Raw genomic sequence first — 25,417 nt, forward strand, 5'->3', positions numbered from 1 at the left:
CAGCATTCCCAAATCCAGGATGTTCAATGACAGGCAGAAGTTGGAAGCTCAAAACAATTCAATTTTTTTTTTTAAATGGCAAAACTTGTATTTTTTTCAGCCTTCCTGTTAGCTACTGAAAGTCTCACTCTCTCACACACAACCAGAATGAAAGCTGGCATATAGTTCTCCAACTATTAGGACCTCTCTTTCATTTTTAAACGTAGTAGAGATACTGAATGTGGGCACATTTTAGCAGTTCTCTGTAGTTGGCAACTTCCTTACCAATTTGTGCTGTTGTTGTTTTCGCCAAATCAGCTCATTGTGTCACACGAACATCATAAAACACTGCCTGAAAAAAAAGAATGTCTACATCTAAAGTAATCAAAATAACACAGAGGCAGACACTAACTGTCAGTAGGGGTGTGTAAGGTAAAAAGGCAGATAATTACAGTGTCATATACACATATATATTCAACCTTAACTTGACTCTGCTGGCTGCATTTTCCCTCTATAAGCTTTGATACGAGCTGCTTAAAAATGTGCTCAACCTACATGCCAAGCAGAAGAAGTGAGAGCAAAAATCCTGACAAATGTTATAAGAGCAATTACAAACCCTAACCCATTGCAAATTTATTTTCAACCCTATTTCTTCAACACGCAAACAATGGTGCCAAAAAAAACAAAAAACGAACGCACGGAGCCTGACGGTGAACAGCATAACCTGCAGCACGCAAAAGATGCTGCGCAGGCTTCACGGCTTTAGCTGCCAGCGTTTTCTTGGCTGCTACTTTTGATGCAACAGAACCCGGCTATTTAGTGTCAATGCGAAACAGACGCGGCAACACAAGATGAATCCGCTTTGATTGGAATCCAAATTTTACTTCTTTATTTTGATGACAGGGGGGGAGCTCTCATGAATAAAAGTACCACATTTTGCATTTAAGAAGCAGAAAATATACAATTTCACTTGTATTTTTTATTTTTTTTGGAAGGGAATCCAGGGTGTAAAATAGCTTTACAACAATATTCCGTTTTGGGGATAAACAAACGTTTATAGTCACTTTCAAAAGTAGAAAAAGTCAAACCAAACATGTATCAATCAATCAGAATTGGGGGATTTACTTTCTACTTTTAGCAGAGATCCATGAAATGATGAAAACTTATGTCATCAAAGCAATTCCATCATTTCATAATTTCTACTTTATTGACACACAAACTGTTGCAACTTTCTTGAGTTGGATGAAAACCAGATAAAGATTAGTGACCTAGAATCTAGTAATGCCTTCATTTTCTGTTTGATTTAAATCTAATACTTCTATATGAAAAAGCAGCAGCACATTTTGTTCTTTTTTTGTGACTTATGCCCTAGAGGACAAAAAAAAAAAACATCTAATCAGTCAAAAATGGAACAGGCAGGTCAGATGTTAGAGAAAACCAGAAATCAGCGTCAGCCGGGAAAAAAAAAAGTCTGATTGATGAGTCTGTGGCTACATGAAAACACTTTTTTCCTGGATTATTGGTCTCCATTTCCTGTCCCTTTGGCACGACACAGAAAACAGGTTGGACACGTGTAATTGTGTTAAAGCTGACCCACTGCAGATACAGCACTGATGTCGAGGGTGTGAAAAAGCTCTTTATCAGGCCGGATCCAATAAGACCCAACAAAGCCCAAAGATTTTGCAAATTAGCTATAAAAATTAATAAACTAGTTAAAAACATCCTTTTTTTCACAAAACAGATACAGATGTGGACACATTTCTTGGACCCTTGGTGGACAATAAATTAGTCTTTCATTGCAGTCGAATAATCTGAAATTGAAGATTTAAGAAAAATCAAGTCTTTGATTTGATCATATTGGTTTAGTGGAGGGAAAAAATCCGTCTTAGGAAATATTTGTTCTATTTTTATTACTGATTGCACAGTTGTTAGCAAATATCCCTTTAATATAAATGTGGCATATGTCCTGAATTTGTACTTTACTTTTGAAACTATTTTGTTTGTAAAAAGTTGAATTAAAAAAACTATAAATTTCTGCTTCCTTGGTGTGTAAATGTGACAGCACACATAGTTCAACCCTTTCCTGTCAAGTTTCTATAGCAGCAGTTAAGTGGGACGTTGATTTGTTTGGGAGTGAAGCCACCAGAAAGCCTCTTCCGTCCTACCTTCACAAACGTAAGCACGTGGAGTTTTTCAAACTCTAGTGTAGCTCAAGACTATGAAACACTCCGAGTGAGCTCGGCATAAAACTACAAATGAAGATGTGAAGAAGCGCATCCTGCCCGCTGTTAAGGTACAGTGCAGAATCCATGATGCTGTGGGCCTGTTTCCTTTCCTTAACTCCATCTAGAAAGATTTTGTAACGAGGAATGCGTGAAGATTCTTTTTTTCTAACCTTATTTTCTCTTCTGAGAAAAGTGCTTTCCTTTTTCACAGAGTGTATTTTGCGTACATAATCAGCGATTATAAATACAAAATTATACTCAGAAAAAAATCAATGTACAGGTGCCAATAAATTCATCCACATCTGCAGGCTGCTTTAAAAATCCACGTCTGAGTTTAAAGGAAGTCGTTGACTCATCATTTCTGCTATTTGTGAGCTGCAGTCCAGAAATGTCTGTAGAGCCAAAGATCTGTAGCAATTTTTAATTAGTGGTCAGAGACAAACTACTGGCTAGGAATGTAAAAATCAATATGTCTAGGCAATTGTGATGAGTTGCTTATTTAGCAGCAAAAGGACGACTTCCTTCACTGTTTACGAGCTCCCACCCACCACTGTCCCGGTGGCATCCTGCAGATTTAAAGAGTCATGTTTTTTTTCTTCTTCTTCTTCTTCGGTTTGTTTGTAGCAATAAACTGCTTACTAATCAATAACCACAAGGTCATAAGAATGGATTTTTTTATTTTTTTTTTTAAGTTTGGATTTACCTTTTTAATATTTGGTAAGATGTTTGCTTTCCGTCATCGTGCATTTTAATACAGATGTCTTTTTAAAATGATGGTGGAGCTGAAGGGTTTGCTTCTGACGAAATGATCGTTTCCTCTGACAGAAAACGCTGCGGCCATGGGATGTGTGCGCACATACATACACGTACACGCCTGCACACACACATACATGCATGCATACATACATACATACATCGTGGCTCGCACCCAAAACCACACTAGCGTCCCTGCTTCGGTTTCACAGATCACTGCTCAGTGTTACACCTCTCCAGCTCACCCTGCCACTTTCTATTTCATCTAATAAAGGCCAAAGGGTGACAGGAAACAATGCACAGGGCTTCCAATTTTCACAATACACTTCTGTGTCCAATGTGATGGATTATCTATTTTCTATCAGCAAAAAAAAAAAAAAGCTTGATTTTTCTTTTCTTTTTCGAGCTAGAAATGGATACAAAAAATTCACCCTTCTATTTTTTTATGCTCTGTGAATAAAACTGTGATTATGTGACGAGGGTTTAATCTGAATTCGTTTTATCCTTAAACAAAGTCCGTTAATTGCTTGTCTAATCACCCCTCTGTGTTCTACTTTGACAATCAGCAGCATTCTACAAAAACTACCGGGCTTTTTTTGTTGTTTTTGTTCTGCCTGGGTGAGCAGAATCTGTTGTTTAGTTAAAGCTGGATGTTAAATCCTCTTAACAGCTTGAGGCATTTGCAACAAGGGCTTAAGTTGAGTTTCAAACTGCACCCTGGATGATGATGATGATGATGATCCCCCCCCCCAAACACCAGGAATGACAATGAGCTCTAAGGCAGTTCTGCACCTTTCTGCATGTTACGAGAAAATCAGCCTCTTTTAAGGTTTTCCTCTCGCTCCTGGAAATCCCTCTCCATCTCTATCTGGCCCATACGTTTCTCAGCGGAGACTTCCACTGGTCTTATGTAATCAATGTAATGATTTCAGTGACCTGCTGTCTCTCCTCTCTGCTTGCACTGCAGGGACTAAAACTGGTGCTTTAAAAAATAAAAATAAAAAAATCATATCATTGTGAAAATAGATAATTACATTAACAAGAACTAGACACACTTCAGCAGTTCTCTCTTACAACTTTTCATTTTCTTTTTCTTCTTTTAAAGGAAGAAATATTGGATTCTGTGCAACTCAGTAGCCTCCTGTTTCCCTTCGTTGTGCGTTTATTTGATGCCGTCTAACAATTTCTGGCTACACTGAGACCTTTGCTAAACTGTTCACACCTTGCAGGTCAGTCTACCATATCATAGTGATCATCATCCTTACCGTTCGACCGTCTGACAATATTCTCCAAAAAAGTATTCTGGGGGGCCACAAGTCCCCTCCGCCCCCCCGCCATCCTGCGGCTTCACTCAGTCCTCTGCAGATGAAAATGTACCCCTCAGTGCCTCGCTGCTCTTCATGCTTTCTCCTGTGTGGGTTTTTTTTTTCTTTCTTTCACTGACGGAGCTGCGTGCGTTTCGCGGACAGGAGCTGTCTGCTCTGCTTCGTTAGCCTCCTCCTCCTCCTCCACCTCCTCATCCTCCTCCTCAGCCCGGTGGGATGCGTTGGCGCCTCACGCACCGCCTCATCATGCAGGAGTGGAAAACAAGACCGGGACGCACCGCACTGCACAGTGCAGGAGGGGCAAGCCTGCGAGCCGAGCCTGGAAGGTCCAGGAGCGCCATCTGCCGGATCTGCTACAGTTCTTTCACACACACACAAAAAATAATTTATACCTCTGGATTTTTTTTATTATTATTATCATTTACATCCACAAGCTTCAATATATTTTATTGAGACGTAATGAAAGTAATTTACATATGTTGAAATAAATGAGTGTGTTTGTCCTCTTTGTGCAAATCAAATTCTGTAAAGTGTGGAGTGCATTTTGCATTTGGCCCCTTCTGTTGCGAGTCACTCTGTTTCTTTCATAGCTCACCTAATTGCAGTTCTGTTCTTTATTTAATATCAAAACAAATACAGCTGCTCTGTAACTGTATTACCCAGGGCAGCATTCAATGGAAGTTATTACATTAATATCAAGCTTTGTAGTGCTTGATATTATGTATCCTAAACACTTGTTCCCATTCAAATAAACATTCAACAAACAAGCAAACATACAGAAGTTCTGGGGAGGGGGAGTTCTGGGCATTTGCCCAGGGCACAATTCAAATGGGGATGGCATGATCAGTGCAAAAACATAACCTACTGCCTAATGTCTTAATGCGAGTGATGCGTCTATAAATTTTTCAGAATAAGAACATCTGACTGCCAAAAATACAAAGTTTTCATCAAATATGAATGTCTATGATTTTAATTTCCCTTATTTTTAAAAGGGAAACCGGTTTCCAAATGTAAATTTTGATCAACTAGCATGTACAGCAAATATTGCACATGGTAGTTATGATCGTTTCTTCAGAAATCTAGGTAATTCCAGACATTAATTATAAGAACAGGGTAGTACAGCTAGACGTTAGTGCAGGAATTCAAAGGAAAGCTGATCTTTAAACATTTTTCAGTTTATACAGTTAATATAAACAAGTTTTTTTAATGTAATATTTGCTTTGATCTCTCTTTCTGTGCAGTGATACATTCTACTTCAGAATGGAAAGTGTGCTCCCAATGGTTTTACATTACAAAATTTATGTTTATTTTTACTCACTTTTTATAAAACACACTTTGACAGAAGTCCATGTCAGCAGCGTGACCCTTGTATCGGAAGTCCAAATAAAGCTAACTAGGTTACTGAGTATGTTTCTACAAAGGTAAGTTATACTTCAAGTGAATGTTTGCCTTGTATGGCGTTCACTTGCAGTCGGTCCTTAAATGGCAACAAGCGTGGCCTAAATTACAGCCTGTCTCCTTATATTGCAGTTCTCACACAAAGGCGAGGCTTTATCAGACGGGCTGTTTATCTCGTGCCATAAAAGCAGTTTTATCACAGCAATGTGTTGAAAAATAACATTCACTGGTTCAGACTTCAACCAACACATCCATTCTGGAGGAAAATGAAAGCCCTATGATTTGAGTTAAAAGTAAATTAGTCCATTTTTATAGTTATATCATGGAGACTGACCTACATCATTTCTCAAATGGTTACAAAATACTTGAACTTAACCTTTAAAGACGACGGCTAAATGAATGCAACTGAACTTTTTTTTTTTTTTTTTAAATAAAGACTCAAATAAAAATTACTGATATTGGCAGTACTAATATGAAGAGGACAAATTACACACCGAGCTGGGACATATTTTTTTTTATTACCACAATCACACATAAGCAACGTCTTAGACAGACAACATCTTTTACATATTTTCCGCCAAAACAGCCTGATTGACATAAGTCAGGAAACAAACATTTTGTTGAGAAAACCAGTCTTTGCATCTAAAAAAAAATAAAAAATCAGCCGCAGGCGTTAACTCGACCACGTCTTGGTGATCTTCAGATGACTCAGGTGATCCGTTATGCGTTTGTGTTCGGGAAAGTTGGCGAAGTTGGACTCCTTGATCTGCAGCCAGGTTTGGGCCCTGCGCTCGGCGGCGTGGCGGACCTCCTGCTCCTTCGTCAGGTACGGCCGGCTGAGCCAGTACTCGGTCTCTGCCTCGCGCTCCAGGTGCTCCACCATCTTGCTTTTCATCTGCCACGTGATCTGCCGCGGGCGTCGATGCTTCCCGATCCACTGCTTCCCGGGAATGCCTTTGCGCAGCAGCATGAGGGTGAGGAACATGGCGGCAAATTATCCCACCTGGAACGACGCGAGCCGTCAAAACGTTTGAAAACAATTTTTGATAAGGATAGAACTCCGCAAACCTTCACATTATTGGTGTGGACTACTTTCACAGGTTGAATAGTTGTTTTTTTTTTCTTCTTTTCCTCCACTGTTCCTTTGAAATCAGTATTTTTGTACAACAGCACCACTTTATGCAACTGCTGAAATAAAGCAGGTTGTTCAATAATTGGTAAGCAGTCCAAATCAGAGGAAGCAATGCAAGTACAAGAAAAAAACCCTACAAAATATAAATACAAATATTATTTAATGCTAATCATCTTGTTGCTGCACAATGTTCAGTACTCTGATATTCATAATACTATAAGACACTTTGCAGCCTCTTAAGACTTAATGATCCTTATTTCTCGTCAGACTTATTGCTGAATTTTACTAATTTTATGCCAGTCTTGACTTATTTTGCATCAGCTCTTAGGACACTTGAACCAAAGTTCAGTAGCATGTTCCAAGCAATAGGGATACATTTGAAAACAACCTTGATTCAACATTTGTTTCATTGAAATCACCAGAACAATGTCACACAGAGCTTCACTATCGACACTGTCTTAATGTTACCAATATGTTTCTTTGAGTACATTTTATATAATCAGCGTATATTTCATAGGTCGCACAATTTAAGAAAAGTACCTCTTTCTGCCATTTTTTAATTTCTGTGGGGCTCAGTGGGAGCATCCTCCATTTTGTTGTGCCTCCCAGTATAATGAAAATAAAGTCTATTCTCTGTAATAATAAAAAAATTTTACCAACACGGTATGAAGGTTTAATTTGCTGAAGCTTCAATAAAACCTATCTAGCTATCACTACTTTCTGGTTTTGGAGTTTAGTATTTGTTTTACTGATGTAAACACATTAACAGCTCTAACTAGAACTGAACAGTAGCACTGTTTCTTATTATTGAGACAAAAACTTATATAACAAAACTCACGTCAAGGAGTCTCACTCCCAATGCAATAAATCTTGCTAATTTGTTATTTTACTAAAAGCTGCCCTTTGCACACTGAGTCACGATGATGATCATTTTACAACAGGAAGATAGCGTGATTAAAAAAAAAATTATTTTATCTTTGTTTGTTTAGGAGGGTTATTGTGGAAAAGGGCAGAAGATAGAAAGAAATAAAATATTTACGCAGCTCGCACAGTTTTATAAGAAGTTTCACATAAAACTAATGCAAAACAGAGCTGGAGAAAGCAGCGTTAGCATTTTAACATTCTGTCTAAGCTACAAGCTAAAGCTGAGTTAGCAACAACAAGGACAGACTAAAACAGAATCATTTTAAACTTACAGCACAAACGAAACTGTAAGAGACAATTGTGTCATTTGCCCCACCTTTAACAAGTGTTGAATACAGTCAAACCTTCGACGTTTAGGTAGAAACACAGCCAGAATTCAATAAGACAAGTCAAACATCAAAAATGTGACGGCTAGCTAGCTTCGGGGGTCATTTGTAATACTTCCGGAGCAGCGGCGTGTCGCTGGAAACCGAGTCGGCTCTATGTGTTGATTTATTCCAATGAACGACGAAGTGAATGCAATGTTCAAATAAATTTGACTTTTCACACGATTAACTCTAAAATAGTTTTGCATACATTTGTCTATATAAATTTACTATACACATTCCAAAATTTTATTTTTTTTAAAAAGCAATAAATGACAGAAACATTTATGAGCCGAAATAATCGGCTCTTTTTCTAGTGAGCCGAGATAAATAATTCCGGTCTATAAAAAAAGAGCCTCAATTCCCATTTCGGTACGGCGCAGGAGAAGGTTCAAACACAAATAAAAAACAACTATTTTTTTTAGTCATAAATACCCAAATAAAGATTTACGAAAAATTGTGTAAGCATGTAATATTGCTTAACTGATATTTGAGCCTACATTTATAAGGGATGAACCTGTAGAGGAAGATCATTTTAAGCAGCATATTAATAATGTATTGGTTTGAAGCAAAAATACAAATCTATCTGTTTTATCACCTCGCAAGGGGTCATTTTGTGGACTCTAGTGCCCCTTTTTCAAAGTAGGTTGACAGGAAGGTAAACGTTGTCGGGTCCGGGAGTCGAGCCCGCGACAGCCGCGTCGCCTCCCAAATCTGGGTCGCGCTAAACCCCCTCCGCCACCACGGCACGCCCCAAAAATACACATCTAAACAAATGGAATGAAAACAGAATGAAACCAGGCAAAGGGCAAAGGAAGAAAGGTAAGACTGACGTAACCCTCAGTTTCAAGACTCCTCCCCTCAATCGTGGCTTTAAAAAGCAGCTTGTTTGACCTCTCTGCTGCATGTTTCATTCTGAAAGAAGAGAACATGGATTTCCTGATGTTTTCAGCAACAACATGGACTTTAGTGGCTCTGGCTGTCACTCTGTTATTACTGTAAGTATTCTGCAATATTGCATGCTTCCTTAACAGTGCAGGTAAAGAGTCTAATTCCTTCCGTCTGTTTCTTTTTCTCTCTTTTGGACATTAGATATGGAACCTGGCCGCATAGGTTTTTCAAAAAGATCGGGGTATCTGGACCGAGACCCCTGCCTTTTGTTGGAAACCTGATGGGTTTCTCAAAGGTAATGCCTAAAACAACCACAGAACATTTAAAATGAAAGTGCTGATGAGCTTTATGGTTTACTACTTCCCATTCTTCTCAAAGCAAACATTGATTGCTCTCAAAAAAAACAACAAAAAAAATAACTGAAGCTTTTCTTTACAACCATGTTCTGTAATGACCTTCTTCAGGGAATACTTACCTTTGACCGGGAATGCCAAGCCAAGCACGGGGATATCTGGGGGTGAGTAGACAAAGAAATGAGGTTTGTTTATTTATGGAGCAGTTCATGAATGTTTCGGTCCTGAACTCAGATTATTTGAAAATGCTTTTTAATCTAGTGATACAGACGTCCTTTACCAATAATTTAAAATTCTGTTTCGCAATGTTTAACTATGAATTTGAGCTGAAATGCATGTTTTGTCACATACCTTTACTTTATCGGAAGTAAGCTTGTAATCTTGTTTTCTTACTTCCTGTTTTTAGTTTGTACGAGGGGAAAACCCCGCTACTGATGGTTGCTGACCCTGAGATAATAAAAAGCATCTTGGTGAAGGAGTTCTACACTGCGTTTACAAACCGCAGGGTGAGATGCTGCATGAAACTATGGAAATCCAGCATTTTCAACTTCACTTTTAGGGAAGTGATCCTTTCAGCTGACAGTCTTATAAAATCGGCTGCTAATTACTGCGTGTTATTATTAAAAACAGCATTAAATCCACCTGAAAACACAAAATTAACTTCATCGTTTTAATTTTGAGGAATACATGTCATTAAAAAGGTTTGGGTTTTGAGGGATTTCCCAAAATTCCTCAAGGTTTATTAAACCTGTCCTAAGGATTTGAGAAGGGTCACATCCAAATCCCAGCCGCACAGCCACAACATCTGATGCAACAGGAAGTAAAAGTCCGTTCTACTGACCTGTCGAAACCTGTAGTGTAACAATGTCACACGACAGGAAGTGTAAGAGAGTTACTGTCTCTGCTGCACATAAATTCAAAGCAATATTTGTTTTGGCTTTGTTAGTTAATGGAATATCTCCTGTTCTTTATTTAATGCTAATATTTGTGTGTACAATAAAGTCATCTACTGGTCATAGCCAGGGCAGCTCTGGGTACAAAAACAGGAAACTGTCTTTCACAGTTGACCTGGTAATAACCCTGGTGTTAGTCTGATTATAGTTATACTGGTGTGGTGCTTAGAAACACCCTAGCAAACAACATAAAGTCTTATAGTTGGTATAGTTTCTATAGCTACATAAAAAAAGCCAATGTTGTGAAAAACTTCAATATTTCTGGTTATTCTGTTCAAGAAGTGGAATTTATGTATTACACAGATTCACGAGTCAAGTATTCCAAGCCTTTTTTTTTTTCTTTTAGTTTTGATGATTGTGATTGACAGATATCGAAAACCTGAAATTATTCTTATTGTTTCATTTTTTTTGGCACACAGAGGAAAATGGGAAGGCTGTTAGCAGTCAGGTGACATGAATGACAAATCTAAAACCAAAAAGACACGTTTCTTGTTTAGTCCAGTCAGTTCAAATGATTCTGGAGTTCAAAAAAAAAAAAAAAAAAACATTTTAGGGATAGTTTTTGATTAAGTTACACAATGCCCAGAATCTGCATCATCAGCTGAAACTGGAATAATTAGACCATCTAAGTAAAGTGTGGTGACGCATAAAAGGCTACAGTGGGAAAGAGTCACGACATTGGAGAACTGCCAAAGCTGAGCAGAGGCTTCGTCCGTTTGCAGATTATCATCGGAGACGGCGGGCCTATGGATGATGCGATCACAGCGGTGAAGGATGAAAGGTGGAAACGAATTCGCGCCACAATATCTCCATGTTTCACCAGTGGAAGACTTAAGCAGGTCAGGACCTACAATGCTGCTCGTAAATCACTTCTGCCCTGTGCTTTCTCCCAAACATAACTCATTTAATTACCCATTGCTACATGTGTTAACGCTTTCCTCTAGAGACGATCGGGGTTTCAAGTCTTTTGCTTTAATTTCCATAGTAAAGAATTAGATACCTGTTTTTTTGTTTGTTTGTTTTTGTTTTTTCAACTGTAATGGAAATTAAATTGCAGATATCTTGAGAGCAAATAATGATTTGGCAAAACTAGAATAGAGATATCTGGAGGTGTAGTTTGTATTGTTAAAATGCCTTTAAGATATCTAAATATGAATGAGAAATATCTTGAACATACAGTAGATGTCAAGCTATTTTCTCAGATTGGTGTTTTTCCAACGCTGGTCCTCAAGGCTCCCTGCTCTGTGTGTTTTAGACGTTTTCCTGCTTCGGCGCAAATTATTTAACTTGATGGCTGATTAACAGGCTTTTTGCTGATCTGCAATAATCTGAATCAAGTGGGCTCAAAGCATCAAAAACATGCTGGGCAGTGAATGTGCCCCAAGGACCAGGGTTGGGAAAGTTAAATCGATCATAAAACAATTAAGTTGTTTTCTGTAACAGACGAAACATACTGAGCCTCACTCATTAATCTGTGTCTCTTTCTTCCAGGTTTTCCCTTTGGTTGTTAAATTTGCAGACAGATTCATGCAAAAACTTGGACAATCGGATTTGAATGAGTCCATTAACGTCAAGCAGTATGTTGCATCTGTTATGTTGTCAGATTACGAACATTTTTATTTATTTTAAATAAGCATGCAAGCCCCAACCTTTCGGCTTTTGTTTTTCTCCCTCTCAGAGTGATTGCACCGTTCAGTCTGGACGTGGTGACCAGCGCTTCCTTCAGCGTGGAGATCGACTCCATCAACGACCCCAAGGACCCGGTTCATACTCAAATGCAGAAGATCATGAACTTCAGGTTTTGGCCTTTTCTCTTTATGGGTACGTCAACTCGTTGCCTGCTAGGCATTGCATGGGGTACGAGCAGGTCATGCTTTTTTTTTTTTTTTAATTTACCAGTTTCACTCTGCCTTCTTAGCTGTGTTTCCCTTTGGTCGTCACCTGCTGAAACTCTTCAAAGTTGAGTTCATGCCCAAGTCCAGCGTGGACTTTTTCTACGACATCATTAAGAAGTTTAAAGACCAGCACGTCGCAGAGGAGTCGGTTAGTGTTGACTTGAAAAGTTGTAGAAAGGTGATTGGTTTAGTTCTGAGTCAAATAAAGATAATAAAATAGTCCAAGCTGTTCGCTCACATGAACGCACTCTGAAAAAGCTAAAGTGAACTTATTTATGCGAAACTTTCAATCATTTCTGTGTCCTATCCAGACTCAGGGAGACTTCCTGCAGGTGATGATCCGGAGTGAGATCCCAGAATCCGACATAAAGAGCGAACATGAGCAACCGAATAAAGGTCTGAAAGTCACAGAAACAAAGTCTTACTTTACATTTAAACGATTTTTATCAAATCTTTTAAAGTCTTCTGTGTTAAAGAAGGAGCAACGTGAAGTTCACAGGTCCCACCTACAACAAATTTCGAAGGATAATATGACAGACGAGGAGAAGGGAAATAATTGACAGAAAGTTGGCGTAGTCTATGTTCATAAATGTAATAGTAGGAGTAATGATTAACTAGTTTCAGTGTAATACAAATATTCATACATGTCTCTCAGAGTAAGATGTAACAGTGAGGCATCAACTCTAAAAAGTCATCTTTCTACACTGGAAATGTAGATTTATTGTTTTTTATATGCCTCAGAAATACAAAGTGTTTTAGTCTCAGACACATGGGAGGCCGAAAGTCAACCTGCACTGAACAAGATATACCAGCTGTCCATCAGATACAGAGCTCCATTTTGACTCAGACACCAGCAAAGAGGAAGTGGTACAGCAACAAGGTCTTGTATTAATACAGATGAGCTAGCTGGATCGTTTCAGGCCAAAGATGGACTCAAACTCAAAGGAAAGTTTTCAGGAGACACTTCCTGCAAGCAGTAATATATAGGAGTAAAATCAGCAATGTCCAAGAAAACCATCAGTTTTTTTATGCAGGGCAATGCTTTAGTTCTGCAAACTAATATACTTAGACGTAGACTTTCTTTATTGCCATGGCACAGAGGAAATTTGGCAACAGAATGTTGTTGCTTGGCTACTGGAGTACACTGAAAAAATATAGAAAAACTATAAGTGTGATTATAATTACATATACAGTAGATATATAAAAATGTTACTGGTGGAGTTAAGAAAACAAAACAGTTTCCCCACTAATAGTGCTTGTGTTAGCTTTGTTGCGGTCTATGCATGGTATTGACTACGGTAAAAAATAAAAAAATAAAAAAAAACAGTAGGAACGCTTTAAATAAAACACATATCAGTAAATTAATATCTATTTGAAAAGTTAATTTACAGGAACCAAAACAAATGGAAACTTGCGCTCCACACAAAGCGTCACGTGTGTACTACACAAAGTGTGTAACACTTCCACATATTAATTCAAAAAAGTTATATTTTTAATTGAGTTTCTGAAATAAACTTTATGATGAAGTTATGTTTTATTAAGGTGCACCGATGTTTCTTATTGCAGGTTTGACTGAGCACGAGATTCTTTCCCAGGCTCTGACGTTCATCTTCGGTGGCTACGAGACGACCAGCACCACTCTGTCTTACACCCTTTACAATCTGGCCACAAATCCTGACGTCATGCAGACACTGCAAAAAGAAATCGACGGCTGTGTGAAGAAAAATGTAACTTATGGTGGCATATTGGCTTTTTGAATCCAGCAGACGCTAGCATTTTTGCGCACGCCTTCCTTATTTGCATTCAACTTTCTTTGACCGATACAGGCTCCCATTTCCTACGAGGACCTGAACAGTCTGGAGTACTTGGACCAGGTGTTTTGCGAGTCGCAGCGGATGATTCCCACCGCGCCTCGACTTGAGAGGACATGCAAAAAAACCATGCAGCTTAACGGTCTCACCATCCCAGAGGGAACGTTAGTTGGGATTCCGGTGCATTTGCTGCACATGGACCCACGGTACTGGAGCTCGCCCGAAAGCTTCAAACCAGAGAGGTAAGTAACAGAACACAGGGGTTGGTACTGGTATCTGAGAAAGAAAGCAATTTTCTCAAAACTGAATTGCCATTTACAAATTTTTCTTTTTTCAATTTCAACTTCTTAACTGGAAACTTTAATCTGGTCCCTACAGGTTCAGTAAGGAGAATGAGAAGGATCTGAACCCGTACGCGTACATGCCGTTCGGACTCGGCCCTAGGAACTGTGTCGGGATGCGATACGCGATCCTCGTCATGAAGATGGTCATCGTGCGCATCCTGCAGAATTACTCTGTGGAAACGTGCAGCGACACCATGGTAAGACCGACAGCCTGCAGTAATTCAGTCGTTCTGCTCTGCCGCCATGTCAGCGTTTCATTTCCATCTGTTTCCGTCTTCAGGTCCCAATTCAGTTTGACTGGAAGTTCCAACCAGTCAAGCCTGTGAAGCTGAAGTTTGTTCCCAGAGAACTATAATTGTAATTACTTCAAACCTCTGGCCTTCTTGTCAAATATAATGTATTTTTGATGGGCCTGTAGGATTATTCTTCATGTTCAAAATTCTGCACTGTTTAACACTGATCAATATGAATGTGTAATTCTTTCAATCTATTCTTATATTGTCTTTTTTTCCTATTTTTACCTGACATTAAAGCTGTCAGGTCAACAATAAACAGATTGTTGACCTGCAGAAACTCCCACTGGTGTTTTTGTTTTCTCCTAGCTGATCAAGCAGTTCATTTTCATTGCTGCTGCCAGTTGGAAATATGCCAAGTTACAATTTGTTCGCCCTCATTTAACTTCCTGCACAGGTATAAATCTTGTTCATTCCGCAGTGTAATTTTATTTTCTCCCATGGGAGAAAATTGTACAATAAGCAGGGACAATAAGAACAATACATTAAAATTGACAATAACCATAGATATACAGGTATGTGTGACCTTGGGGGTGTAGTTTCTGTTATGTGTGGAGAACCTTAAATCCTCTCTTTACCAGATCACACAGATACGTTTGTAAGAATAATCAGAGGCACTGTTGCAAACTAAATACAGTTTATTGATTTCATAAGTTCCTTTGGACAGAGATAGTTTATTTTATTATACAAAATTGACCACATTAAAAGCAAAAGTCTATGCTGGCCCTGGAAACCTCAAAGCTAAGAGACAATTAAATAACAGACTGTTTGGGGGAGGAATAATAATAAAGAAAACACAAATACAACTAAATGCACCCAAGTGTTCCCCAACAAAAACACACTCACACAAAAAGCCCTGGTGATACAGCAAAGGAAAGAAAAACTCCCCTTCCACTAGTCTCCTCAATCTGCATAAAATAGCTTGGGACCCAGAGACAGCATAGGTCCTTTTTTTATTGTTTAAAACAAGCCAGAAGGCTAGACAATAAAAACTCCCCTTCCTTCAACAAAACTAGCAAAAAGAAAATACTTTTAATCAATAACTAACTAACCCAAAAAAAAGGAAAGAAATTCTAAACTAAAACAAAAAACTGAAACTGAAACGGTAGCAGGTCAACCTGCACATAAAAGACATCAAATTAGACAAGCACCTTAAGTAGTCAGATAATTATGAGAAACTGCCTTTACCTTCTTTAAAGCAAAACCAGTCAATGGTGCTCTGTACGTCACTCGCTAGAAGTATCTCTCCTCTGTAGGAATCACCAGCCTGGGATCTGATCTCTTCAGCCATTTACCTGCTTTTAAATGCAACTGCTGATTGGCTAATGAACAAGCTGCGCTCTGTCACAGCGTCTTCAATATATGGGCAAAAGGAAGATGCGCAACACTACACTTCCGGGACGAACTGCCCCGGCTACATATGTAAAAGTACAAAATGGAATCAAAAGTTGCTAATCTGCTTGTATCCTCTATCAACCAATGCTAGCTATTCTACTTTATTGTTATTCTTCTTGTGATGTCACAAACTAAAATACACACAAAGTAGAATTTGTCTCTTCAGTCCTCTGTATTTTTTCCAATCTGATAGTAGAAATTCATACTTATTTATGATATAAAGTTTTCAATATAAAAATAAACCACTGGATTTTTATCTTTAATGACAACATACTTTGTTTCTATATTTTTAGATAAGTATCTACACATAAAATTTGAATGGCAGAAGATGACAAAACCGACCTTATATATTTTACTCAATACAATTGTAAGGAGACTGTTAGTAACCTATTTTTCAATACATTTTATTTAGGAACATATTTGTTTTTTTCAATTTCAGTGCAAATGGTTTCTTACTTTTATTGTCTTTTAAATATTGCACAAATAAATTGTGCGTACACCAAACAGTATTCCTGAAAGAAAGCACAGAAATAAAATATAAAGCAATATACAAATCTTAGGGCGCATGAAATAAAGCTGTAATTGAGGACACTGAACATTTACGATTGTTAGTTTGTAAATGGTTTACTTAGCAATGGCAGTTATTATTTCACAGGTAATATGGTTATTACGGTAAAGGCCGGGAAGAAAAATACACATAAATGAATAAAACGTAGAAACAGCTCACTTCTCTTTGTGTTTCGTTATTGTTTTGGCTATAAACTCCTAGCTAAAGCTCGGAGGGATGAGTTGGAGAAGACAGAGTCGGTTCTCTGTGCTGATTCCTTCAGGTGAACGCTCGGTCGAAAAATGAACAAAACAAACCCACAATTTACATAATTACATATATTTTTTAAATAAATTGCTGTCACTGCTTGTATTTATACATGTTCATGGCAAAAAGATGGTCTTAAAACCTATCAATAAAGAAACCGTTTGAGAGCCGAAAGAGATGGATCTTTTTGGTGAGCAGAATTGGACGTAGATTAAATTTCCCTGAGAGACTCTTATTTCATACACATATGACTTCTGCTTATTTTTGACACAAATGGAACTCCATATTTAAAAGCCTGCTTGTACGGGGAGGAGTCTTAAAACGCGACACATTATGACTTCCTGCTCCAACTTATCATTCCCAACAAAAAAATCTCTTTCTAAAGAGTTAGTTGACAGCCGTTCCCACAGTTCAGTAATACAGAAGAGAGAAAATGGATTTCCTGCTGTTTTCCGCGACTACATGGACTTTAGTGGCTCTTGCTGTCACTCTGTTATTACTGTGAGTATTTGTATTATTGCTGCTCTTATGTTGTTTACCAAGCACGAAAAAGAAAACTTACGACGTCGCACCTTTCTTTCTCTTTTTGAACATAAGGTATGGAATCTGGCCATACAGATTTTTCAAAAAGGTTGGCATATCCGGACCGAGGCCCCTGCCTTTTATTGGAACCCTGTACGGCGTCAGAAAGGTAGTAGCGAGGCGACTCTTTTAGAGACGTTCATTGATTCAAACTGTTCAATATAAGAAACGGAAGAGTCGGGGGTTTTTTTCTGTTTTTTTGTGTTTTTCACCAGAAGCGAATATGTTTTATTGTCAGCTATTTTGGCTCCTGTTTAATGTTTCTGTGACTCCCTTTAGGGACTTCAGTTTGACCATGACAACAGGTCCAAGTATGGGGATGTCTGGGGGTGAGTTGAAGAAGAACTACTACTGCTTCCGCTGAGAGACTCTTATTTCAGTAAATAGTTAGCCAAAATATGCAAACAAAAGCCAAACCTTTTTATTAATGTTTTAGCTATATTGACAGAATAATCAAGCTATTTTAATGTTAACGTTAAAACTGTTTTACGGCATCTCGTTGTCAATTACAACTTTACGCAGCCCGTATTTTCTGTAATATTCCGTCTTTTTTCAGTTTGTTTGAGGGGCGAACCCCAGTGTTGATGGTGGCAGACCCTGAGATGATAAAAGCCATTTTGGTGAAGGAGTGCTACACTGCATTTACAAACCGCAGGGTGAGATAATTATCTATTGTGGGGTAATAATCTAATTTTTCATCTGTTTAAGAATAAAATGATATCCACCTTTTGAACCAAGATTAACCTCCATGTCTTGAACTTTGGGGGAAAGCCTTTCATTCAGGCGATCCAGATTTTTCTGGATCGGCAAAGTTTACAACAAACCAAACACTTAAGAACGATTACATCCAAATACATCCTTACACTCCCATCGTTTGATGTAAGAGGAAGTAAGGCTCTGTTTCACTGAGAATACTACACTTTCACCTTTTCACTACTGGGAGTGTAACAATGAAACCTGAAGGTCTTAAATGTCCAAGCTGCACTCTTTAACCATAAAGACCTCGTATTCTTAAGAAATCAGATTAATTGTTTCTGAATGACAAATGAAGTCTGTCCCGTCTGTGTAAAGTCTAAGCATGTCCTGCTGTTTTGTCCATTTCCAGATTTTCTTTGAAGACAGCGGGCCTCTGTATGACGCAATCACAGCAGTGAAGGACGAAAGGTGGAAGCGAATCCGCAGCACCATATCTCCATGTTTCACCAGCGGAAGACTTAAGCAGGTCAAGATCTACAATGCTGTTAAATTTTGTTTATTTCTGTATTGGCACTACTGTGGTCTATGTTAACAACATTAATGTCGCGAAAAGGTTTGCAACAGGGAGGAAGTCAGTCATTTTGTAATACAGCTGCAGTTTTGATTGAGGTTTTTTGCGTGTCTTTAGGGTGAACACACATTTGAACGTGACATTTGATGAAGACTCATTTAAACGTTGTCCGATCTCCACCAAACTGGTCATGAAGAATATTTGCCCAGATCTGGACTTATATCATCTATATATGAATATTCAGCTGGTGTTGCAAAAACTTGATCCGTAGCGCCACCTATTGTATATAAAGTCGCTGTGTCACCTTTCGTAGAAGATCTGTATAAATCTAAATGGTGGTTTTGAGTAAACACAAAGTCACATGTTTTACTCTTTGACCCAGTTGATCACATAAGCTTCAAACTGCTTAATGATAGATAACAAGCTGCTGGTGCTGCATGGTGTGAAAGTTGCAGGTCATCAGTTTGGGATTGAACTTCTCTCCAATTCTTAATGGCCAAACAAGAAACTCTTTTTCCTGCTTGATAGAGAACCTTTACTGAATGAATTTTGTTTTCAAAGCTTACAAAGGGCGCCACCTGCTGGCTACATTCACATTCTGCAGAGGTTTAAGTAGTAACAGAAACATCCAGGTGTAGCACTTTTCAGTTTTAACTCTGTTTTCTTTTATCTGAAGGTTTTTCCCTTGGTTGCTCGCTATGCAGATCGACTCATTGTGAAGCTCGGAAAAATGAACCTGGATGAGCCCGTTCTTGTCAAACAGTAAGTGCTCTGATCCGTTGTATTCCCTCTGATTTTGAACCGTTCCTCCCCAAAGGAGTAACAACACCACTCTTTACTTCTTTCTTTCTTTTCAGACTCGTTTCGCCATACAGTTTGGACGTGGTGACCAGCGCCTCCTTCAGCGTGGAGACGGACTCCATCAACAACCCCGACGACCCTGTTAAAGTTCACATAGAGAAGATTATGAAAGTCAACTTCTTGCCGCTTTTGCTCTCTTGTAAGCGATCCTCCTTCCTCCTTGGTGGCGAGCATGCCATTTAATACTAGTAGAACACACTGTCTAATTTCATTTGACAACTTTGTGTTTTTTTTAGCAATCTTTCCTCTTGCTCGTTACCTGCTGAAGCTCTTCAAGGTTGAGATGTTGCCCTCATCCAGTTTGGACTTTTTTTGCAACATTGTTAAGAAATTTAAAGACCAACATAATGCTGAGGTATCGGTAAGTGTTGCTTTGCTGTCATATCGCCTATGGTTAAAAACAACAACAACAAAACATTAGGACCTGTAGGTAAATGTGTTCTATGTAAATCCAGACTCGTGGAGACTTCCTGCAGGTGATGCTTCAGAGTGAGATCCCAGAAAGCGACATAAAGAGCGAACATGAGCAACCAAGTAAAGGTCTGTTTTCACTGGCTGTGAATGTGAATGACTGGGGCTGAAACTTAAACTACGAAATGTAAATTCCAGCTTTTTTTTGGCTTTTTTTGGGGGGGGGAAAGGGAAATTTCTTACCAATTATTTTCTATCCATCCATCCATCAATCAATTTTCTGTTCACCCTTGTCCCTAAAGGGGTCGGGAGGGTTGCTGGTGTCTATCTCCAGCTACGTTCCGGGCGAGAGGCGGGGTTCACCCTGGACAGGTCGCCAGTCTGTCGCAGGGCAACACAGAGACATACAGGACAAACAACCATGCACACACACACTCATACTTAGGGAGAATTTAGAGAGACCAATTAACCTGACAGTCATGTTTTTGGACTGTGGGAGGAAGCCGGAGTACCCGGAGAGAACCCACACATGCACAGGGAGAACATGCAAACTCCATGCAGAAAGACCCCGGGCCGGGAATCGAACCCAGGACCTTCTTGCTGCAAGGCAACAGTCCTACCAACTGCGCCACTGTGCAGCCCTCACCAAGTATTTTTTTTATTTTTATTTTTTTGGGCACGTTTCTAGTGCAAATATATGAGTTGTGTCTTATTTCAAGTGCAATAACTTAAAAATAACTTTTTAGGAGCTTCTTTTAAATCACTACGGGAAGATTTTTAAACTTATAGCATGTGTCTTGTTACAAGTGGACAAAGATACTCCAGTGGTACCTTTTTCTTTTTATTAACGTTAACACTAAATGTTAAGCCCATATCATCACACTACCTCCACCATGTCTGACTGTTGCTATGGTATTCTTCTGAATTGCTGTTAGTTATTTGCTGTTAGAAATAACACGACTCATGCCTGACCAAAAGTCCAAACTTGTGTTTTCTTTTTATTGGGGGAGAAATTTATTTTTGTTTATTTTTTGATCAGCAATAGTTTTTGTCTTGAAGCTCTCCCATGGCCACCATTTTGCCCAGTTTCTTTCTTTCTTTTCCCACAACCTCTTTACCTTAACTATGGCAAGTGAAATTGCAGCTCTCTTCATGAAGAATCATTGACTCACTTTTTCAGTAACTATCCCACTTTGGAGCTCTGCCATGTTCCATGTTTCCCCCCATTTGTGAACGATGATTCACTGGGCGAATTAGAAAATGGCTTCGTTACCTTGTCAAACTGATAAATGTCAATAGATGCCTTTTGGCTTTTATCCCTTCTTGAACTTGTTGTGGATCAGGGCATCATTTATTGCTTATTGAGCAGAAGTATGTGAATAACTCACACCAGTGTTTCTGGTTGCAGGTCTGACTGAGCACGAGATCCTTTCCCAGGCCACGATTTTCATCTTCGCTGGCTTCGAGACAACCAGCACAACCCTGTCGTTCATCCTTTATAACCTGGCCATCTACCCTGATATCATGCAGACGCTGCAGAAAGAAATCGACGACCGCCTACAGAATAACGTAGATTAACAATTAATTATTGGGGTTTTTTTTTACATAATCTCCGAGTTTTGGGGTGTTCGTTTACATCCAACTTACTCTGCTGCATCCAGGCCTCCATCTCCTACGAGGACCTTAATAGTCTGGAGTACCTGGACCAGGTTTTGTGGGAGTCGCAGCGAATAATCCCCTCTGCTCCTCGACTTGAGAGGATATGCAAAAAGACGATAGAAATTAATGGCATCACCATCCCAGAGGGAACATTAATTGGGATTCCAGTGAATTTGGTGCACATGGACCCACGGTACTGGAGCTCGCCCGAACTCTTCAAACCAGAGAGGTACTTTTAAAGAGAACTCTAGCTGTGTTTCTGTCACACATGTGCGCAAAACGTTGTTGATATTTTGCTAATGTTGAAAAAGCGCAGTTTTCCAACTGCCCTGTTTCCATTGAAAAAGAAGAAGTCGAATTAAAACCACGTGTAGATAAGCTTGTTCACGCTTTAAGTCGTTAAAAATCATGGCAGATGGATGTAAACATAATTCAACCATGGAGCTAAGTAGCTGCTGCTCACCATCTATCATCCATCAGAGGAGACGTCGGCGTCTTGGAGCGACAAGCTACTTATACCTACATGGGAACGGCTATGGCTACGTATGCGGCGTTTTGGAGAAATTGTAGTTAGCAATTTTATAGAAGAGTTACGCATTCAACACGTTCGAATGACATGAAACTTTTCATGAACTCTACAATGTTGCGAGAACTATTATTGAAATATAGATGGTCACAGCTCTTCTCAGAAGTGACCATGTTATTTAGTAGAGTTTCTTATTGTAGAATAAGTTACAGTGTGGTCACAATATGTGAGTTATCATATTCTGTGATTGTCTATATTTCCATGATAGTCACAATATTAGTGGTCAGATGGTATTTTTTATTCTTTGTTCGGCTTTTTCTTTATTTTTCCTTTTGAGTTTGCTCCTCCCATGTTATTTTTTTTTTTTGATTTTTAATTGCTGTGTTTCTAGGGATGTAGTGATACAATAATCTCACAATGCGATACGAGATACGATATTCTGACCACGGTACGATATATATCACAACATTTGGCAAACGATTCAATTCGGTGCGATTAAAATTTTTTACGATTTTCGGAAAGATTTTAGAGCAACAGAGTGGGTTTAGTGACATTCTGTGTTCCATATACTTGGATTTAATTAACTGAAAACTAATTAAAAGCACCAATTACATAATACCTGATAATACTCTGATTGGACAGAGACTAAGAGTCTACAGCAGGACAAAATGAATCAAAGATGCAGTGAGAAAATTAGTTTCTGTCATTTAATTCATGTGGATTTCACATAAAGCTCAAAGTTTCAAGAGTTATCCAGGAGCTGTGTGGTGAAATTACCAGCCTCTGTAGACTCTTAATATGCAAATGATTGCACTTTTGTTTTTCTTTTGGAAATACTGTGGCTGCATTTTGGACCTTGAGTCAAAAAAACAAAATCCAATTTGGAAAAATGTTAATTTTTTCGCTGTGAAACGCTCAAATATTCATAACAAATGGTTTTTATATTTTAGGATGATAATATACAATGTACATTTCTTAAACTGATGTAAAAAATATTTCAAGCAACACAGTTTTATAACATTAGCATGAAAATGAAGGCAATTATTTGTTTGTGTACAATTTTTGATAAAACATCATAGGTCAAAACAAGATGCCAAAAGATTTATAATTGTGTGTGTTGGAGGGAGTAAAAAAAGTCTTTTGGACTATAGGGAAAAGGCTTTTCTATACCTTGGCTCCCTGAGTTAGCTGTGGCTGTAAGCTGTTTACTACTAGCTGCTGGGTGAGTGGCTCTGCCTCACCCCGTAATGATCGACTCCTTGCAGCTGCGCAGCGCCGCCATTCCCCTGCTTGGATCTCTGAGTAGCTGCCTCTCAGACTGCCAGGATCTCATCGTACTCTCAGTCTCTGATACTCTTTGTCAGTTACTAATATGAATGATCGATCCGCCATTGTCATCGTGGCAATCCTCACTGCGCCCAGACTGCGGCTGCAGGTTTCCTCTCTCCGTCTTCCAGCTCAAAACAGAGCGCCACTGCATGCTGCGTGTTCATCCTTTATATACAGAACAGAAACCACTAAGCTACAAATAAATCACAAAGTGGATGCCACCGATTGCTCCAATATCCAAACTTTGCGTCAATTTCGTGATCTCAATGCTTTTGCTGCTACTCCTTTCCGCTTCTCTTTCACGGTTACTTGCGCAACTTTACTTCGTTTATTAGCAACAAAATACAGCCCATAATTATTTACTGAAGATTTGAGATTTCCAAAAACAAAGGAATCTAATGTTGCGTTTCTTTTTTTACGTTTGGAAGCTCATTCCCTTTCACATAACCGGAAAAGCCGTTTTTAGACATTTCTCTGACATTTGGAAAAATATGGTTTACTTACTTTAGCATACATCCGGTTTTACTTGGCCTATTAACACAATTTCAAAACTGGTGTGTAGTTTATAATGTGCACTTTAAACACGAGTTGAAAGTGAGACTGGGGGAGGCAGAGTCTTGCTGCTACGCCGTCACAAACCAGACATGTTAAAAAGACGGTATAAGTCTATGGACCCCTATGGCTTAACGTATTGATACTCGCGGATGAAAAATCAATAAATATCATAGAATCGATATTAATATATACACCCCAACGTGTTTTCCATTAAGCAAGTTTATTTTTGTGATTTCAAATTGCGCAAATTTATGGTTAATGGAAAAGCGATTACTGTTTTATTTTTCCTGACGTCTTAGAAAAAAAAACTCAATTGCAAGACGATAAAAAATATAAATAAAATGTAACAGACACTTTAATCTGGTCCCTACAGGTTCAGTAAGGAGAATGAGAAGGATCTGAACCCGTACGCGTACATGCCGTTCGGACTCGGCCCTCGGAACTGTGTTGGGATGCGATACGCGATCCTCGTCATGAAGATGGTCATCGTGCGCATCCTGCAGAATTACTCTGTGGAAACGTGCAGCGACACCATGGTAAGACCGACAGCCTGCAGTAATTCAGTCGTTCTGCTCTGCCGCCATGTCAGCGTTTCATTTCCATCTGTTTCCGTCTTCAGGTCCCAATTCAGTTTGACTGGAAGTTCCAACCAGTCAAGCCTGTGAAGCTGAAGTTTGTTCCCAGAGAACTATAATTGTAATTACTTCAAACCTCTGGCCTTCTTGTCAAATATAATGTATTTTTGATGGGCCTGTAGGATTATTCTTCATGTTCAAAATTCTGCACTGTTTAATATGAATGTGTATTTCTTTCAATCTATTTTTATATTGTCTTTATTCCCTATTTTTACCTGACATTAAAGCTGTCATGTCAACAATAAACAGATTGTTGACCTGCAGAAACTCCCACTGGTGTTTTTGTTTTCTCCTAGCTGATCAAGCAGTTCATTTTCATTGCTGCTGCCAGTTGGAAATATGCCAAGTTACAATTTGTTCGCCCTCATTTAACTTCCTGCACAGGTATAAATCTTGTTCATTCCGCAGTGTAATTTTATTTTCTCCCATGGGAGAAAATTGTCCAATAAGCAGGGGCAGGACAATAAGAACAATACATTAAAATTGACAATAACCATAGATATACAGGTATGTGTGACCTTGGGGGTGTAGTTTCTGTTATGTGTGGAGAACCTTAAATCCTCTCTTTACCAGATCACACAGATACGTTTGTAAGAATAATCAGAGGCACTGTTGCAAACTAAATACAGTTTATTGATTTCATAAGTTCCTTTGGACAGAGATAGTTTATTTTATTATACAAAATTGACCACATTAAAAGCAAAAGTCTATGCTGGCCCTGGAAACCTCAAAGCTAAGAGAC

General features: G+C 38.8%; 4 protein-coding genes across 6 annotated transcripts in view; 2 read left to right on the top strand and 2 right to left on the bottom strand.

The window, feature by feature from the left end:
* The window catches only part of kcnh1 (potassium voltage-gated channel subfamily H member 1), a 65,875-nt gene extending 61,272 nt beyond the window's left edge, over positions 1 to 4,603 (bottom strand). Inside the window, exon 1 of the mRNA XM_023327975.1 lies at positions 4,223 to 4,603. Within this exon, the coding sequence (XP_023183743.1) occupies positions 4,223 to 4,295 (73 nt within the window). The 5' untranslated portion in view covers positions 4,296 to 4,603. The remainder of the gene's footprint in view (positions 1 to 4,222) is intronic.
* A 1,576-nt stretch (positions 4,604 to 6,179) lies between these two features.
* On the bottom strand, positions 6,180 to 8,786 carry mrpl57 (mitochondrial ribosomal protein L57). 2 transcript variants are annotated; one of them, XM_023327888.1, is made up of 2 exons: positions 8,700 to 8,786; positions 6,180 to 6,683 (listed from the first exon to the last, which is right to left on the bottom strand). In XM_023327888.1, exon 2 carries the CDS (start codon positions 6,663 to 6,665, stop codon positions 6,354 to 6,356), a length of 312 nt encoding a protein of 103 aa, XP_023183656.1. In that variant the 5' UTR covers positions 6,666 to 6,683; positions 8,700 to 8,786; the 3' UTR covers positions 6,180 to 6,353. The 2 variants fall into 2 exon arrangements, with proteins under 2 accessions (XP_023183656.1, XP_005807907.1); XM_005807850.2 differs by lacking the exon at positions 8,700 to 8,786 and adding an exon at positions 8,053 to 8,189.
* Positions 8,787 to 8,836: 50 nt separating this feature from the next.
* LOC102222638 (cytochrome P450 3A56-like) lies at positions 8,837 to 14,927 on the top strand. Of its 2 annotated transcripts, none has more exons than XM_023327886.1 (14): positions 8,837 to 8,923; positions 9,024 to 9,099; positions 9,194 to 9,287; positions 9,457 to 9,509; positions 9,752 to 9,851; positions 11,021 to 11,137; positions 11,790 to 11,875; positions 11,977 to 12,119; positions 12,217 to 12,371; positions 12,505 to 12,589; positions 13,760 to 13,920; positions 14,020 to 14,246; positions 14,383 to 14,545; positions 14,629 to 14,927. In XM_023327886.1, the coding sequence occupies exons 1-14, from the start codon at positions 8,893 to 8,895 to the stop codon at positions 14,701 to 14,703; spliced, it is 1,566 nt and encodes a 521-aa protein (XP_023183654.1). In that variant the 5' UTR covers positions 8,837 to 8,892; the 3' UTR covers positions 14,704 to 14,927. The 2 variants fall into 2 exon arrangements, with proteins under 2 accessions (XP_023183654.1, XP_023183655.1); XM_023327887.1 differs by having other exon boundaries at positions 12,217 to 12,341.
* A 2,235-nt stretch (positions 14,928 to 17,162) lies between these two features.
* Positions 17,163 to 24,943, top strand: LOC111606488 (cytochrome P450 3A40-like). The gene is made up of 13 exons (XM_023326902.1): positions 17,163 to 17,351; positions 17,448 to 17,541; positions 17,712 to 17,761; positions 17,989 to 18,088; positions 18,538 to 18,654; positions 19,376 to 19,461; positions 19,557 to 19,699; positions 19,797 to 19,921; positions 20,016 to 20,100; positions 21,380 to 21,540; positions 21,633 to 21,859; positions 24,414 to 24,576; positions 24,660 to 24,943. The coding sequence occupies exons 1-13, from the start codon at positions 17,284 to 17,286 to the stop codon at positions 24,732 to 24,734; spliced, it is 1,494 nt and encodes a 497-aa protein (XP_023182670.1). The 5' UTR covers positions 17,163 to 17,283; the 3' UTR covers positions 24,735 to 24,943.
* The last annotated feature ends 474 nt before the right edge of the window (positions 24,944 to 25,417 follow it).

Source organism: Xiphophorus maculatus, chromosome 22, assembly GCF_002775205.1.
Source record: "Xiphophorus maculatus strain JP 163 A chromosome 22, X_maculatus-5.0-male, whole genome shotgun sequence".
In the NCBI taxonomy this organism is placed as follows: Eukaryota; Metazoa; Chordata; class Actinopteri; order Cyprinodontiformes; family Poeciliidae; genus Xiphophorus; species Xiphophorus maculatus.

Bases quoted from the DNA above. Each gene is read 5' to 3' on its own strand.
- mrpl57 (XM_023327888.1), bottom strand. From the start codon at position 6,665: ATGTTCCTCACCCTCATGCTGCTGCGCAAAGGCATTCCCGGGAAGCAG.
- LOC102222638 (XM_023327886.1), top strand. From the start codon at position 8,893: ATGAAACCAGGCAAAGGGCAAAGGAAGAAAG. The intron at 11,138-11,789 runs GTCAGGACCTAC...TCTTTCTTCCAG, and splicing joins CCAGTGGAAGACTTAAGCAG to GTTTTCCCTTTGGTTGTTAA. The intron at 12,372-12,504 runs GTGATTGGTTTA...TGTCCTATCCAG, and splicing joins ACTTGAAAAGTTGTAGAAAG to ACTCAGGGAGACTTCCTGCA.
- LOC111606488 (XM_023326902.1), top strand. From the start codon at position 17,284: ATGGATTTCCTGCTGTTTTCCGCGACTACATGGACTTTAGTGGCTCTT. The intron at 19,462-19,556 runs GTAAGTGCTCTG...CTTTCTTTTCAG, and splicing joins GAGCCCGTTCTTGTCAAACA to ACTCGTTTCGCCATACAGTT. The intron at 21,860-24,413 runs GTACTTTTAAAG...TGGTCCCTACAG, and splicing joins GAACTCTTCAAACCAGAGAG to GTTCAGTAAGGAGAATGAGA.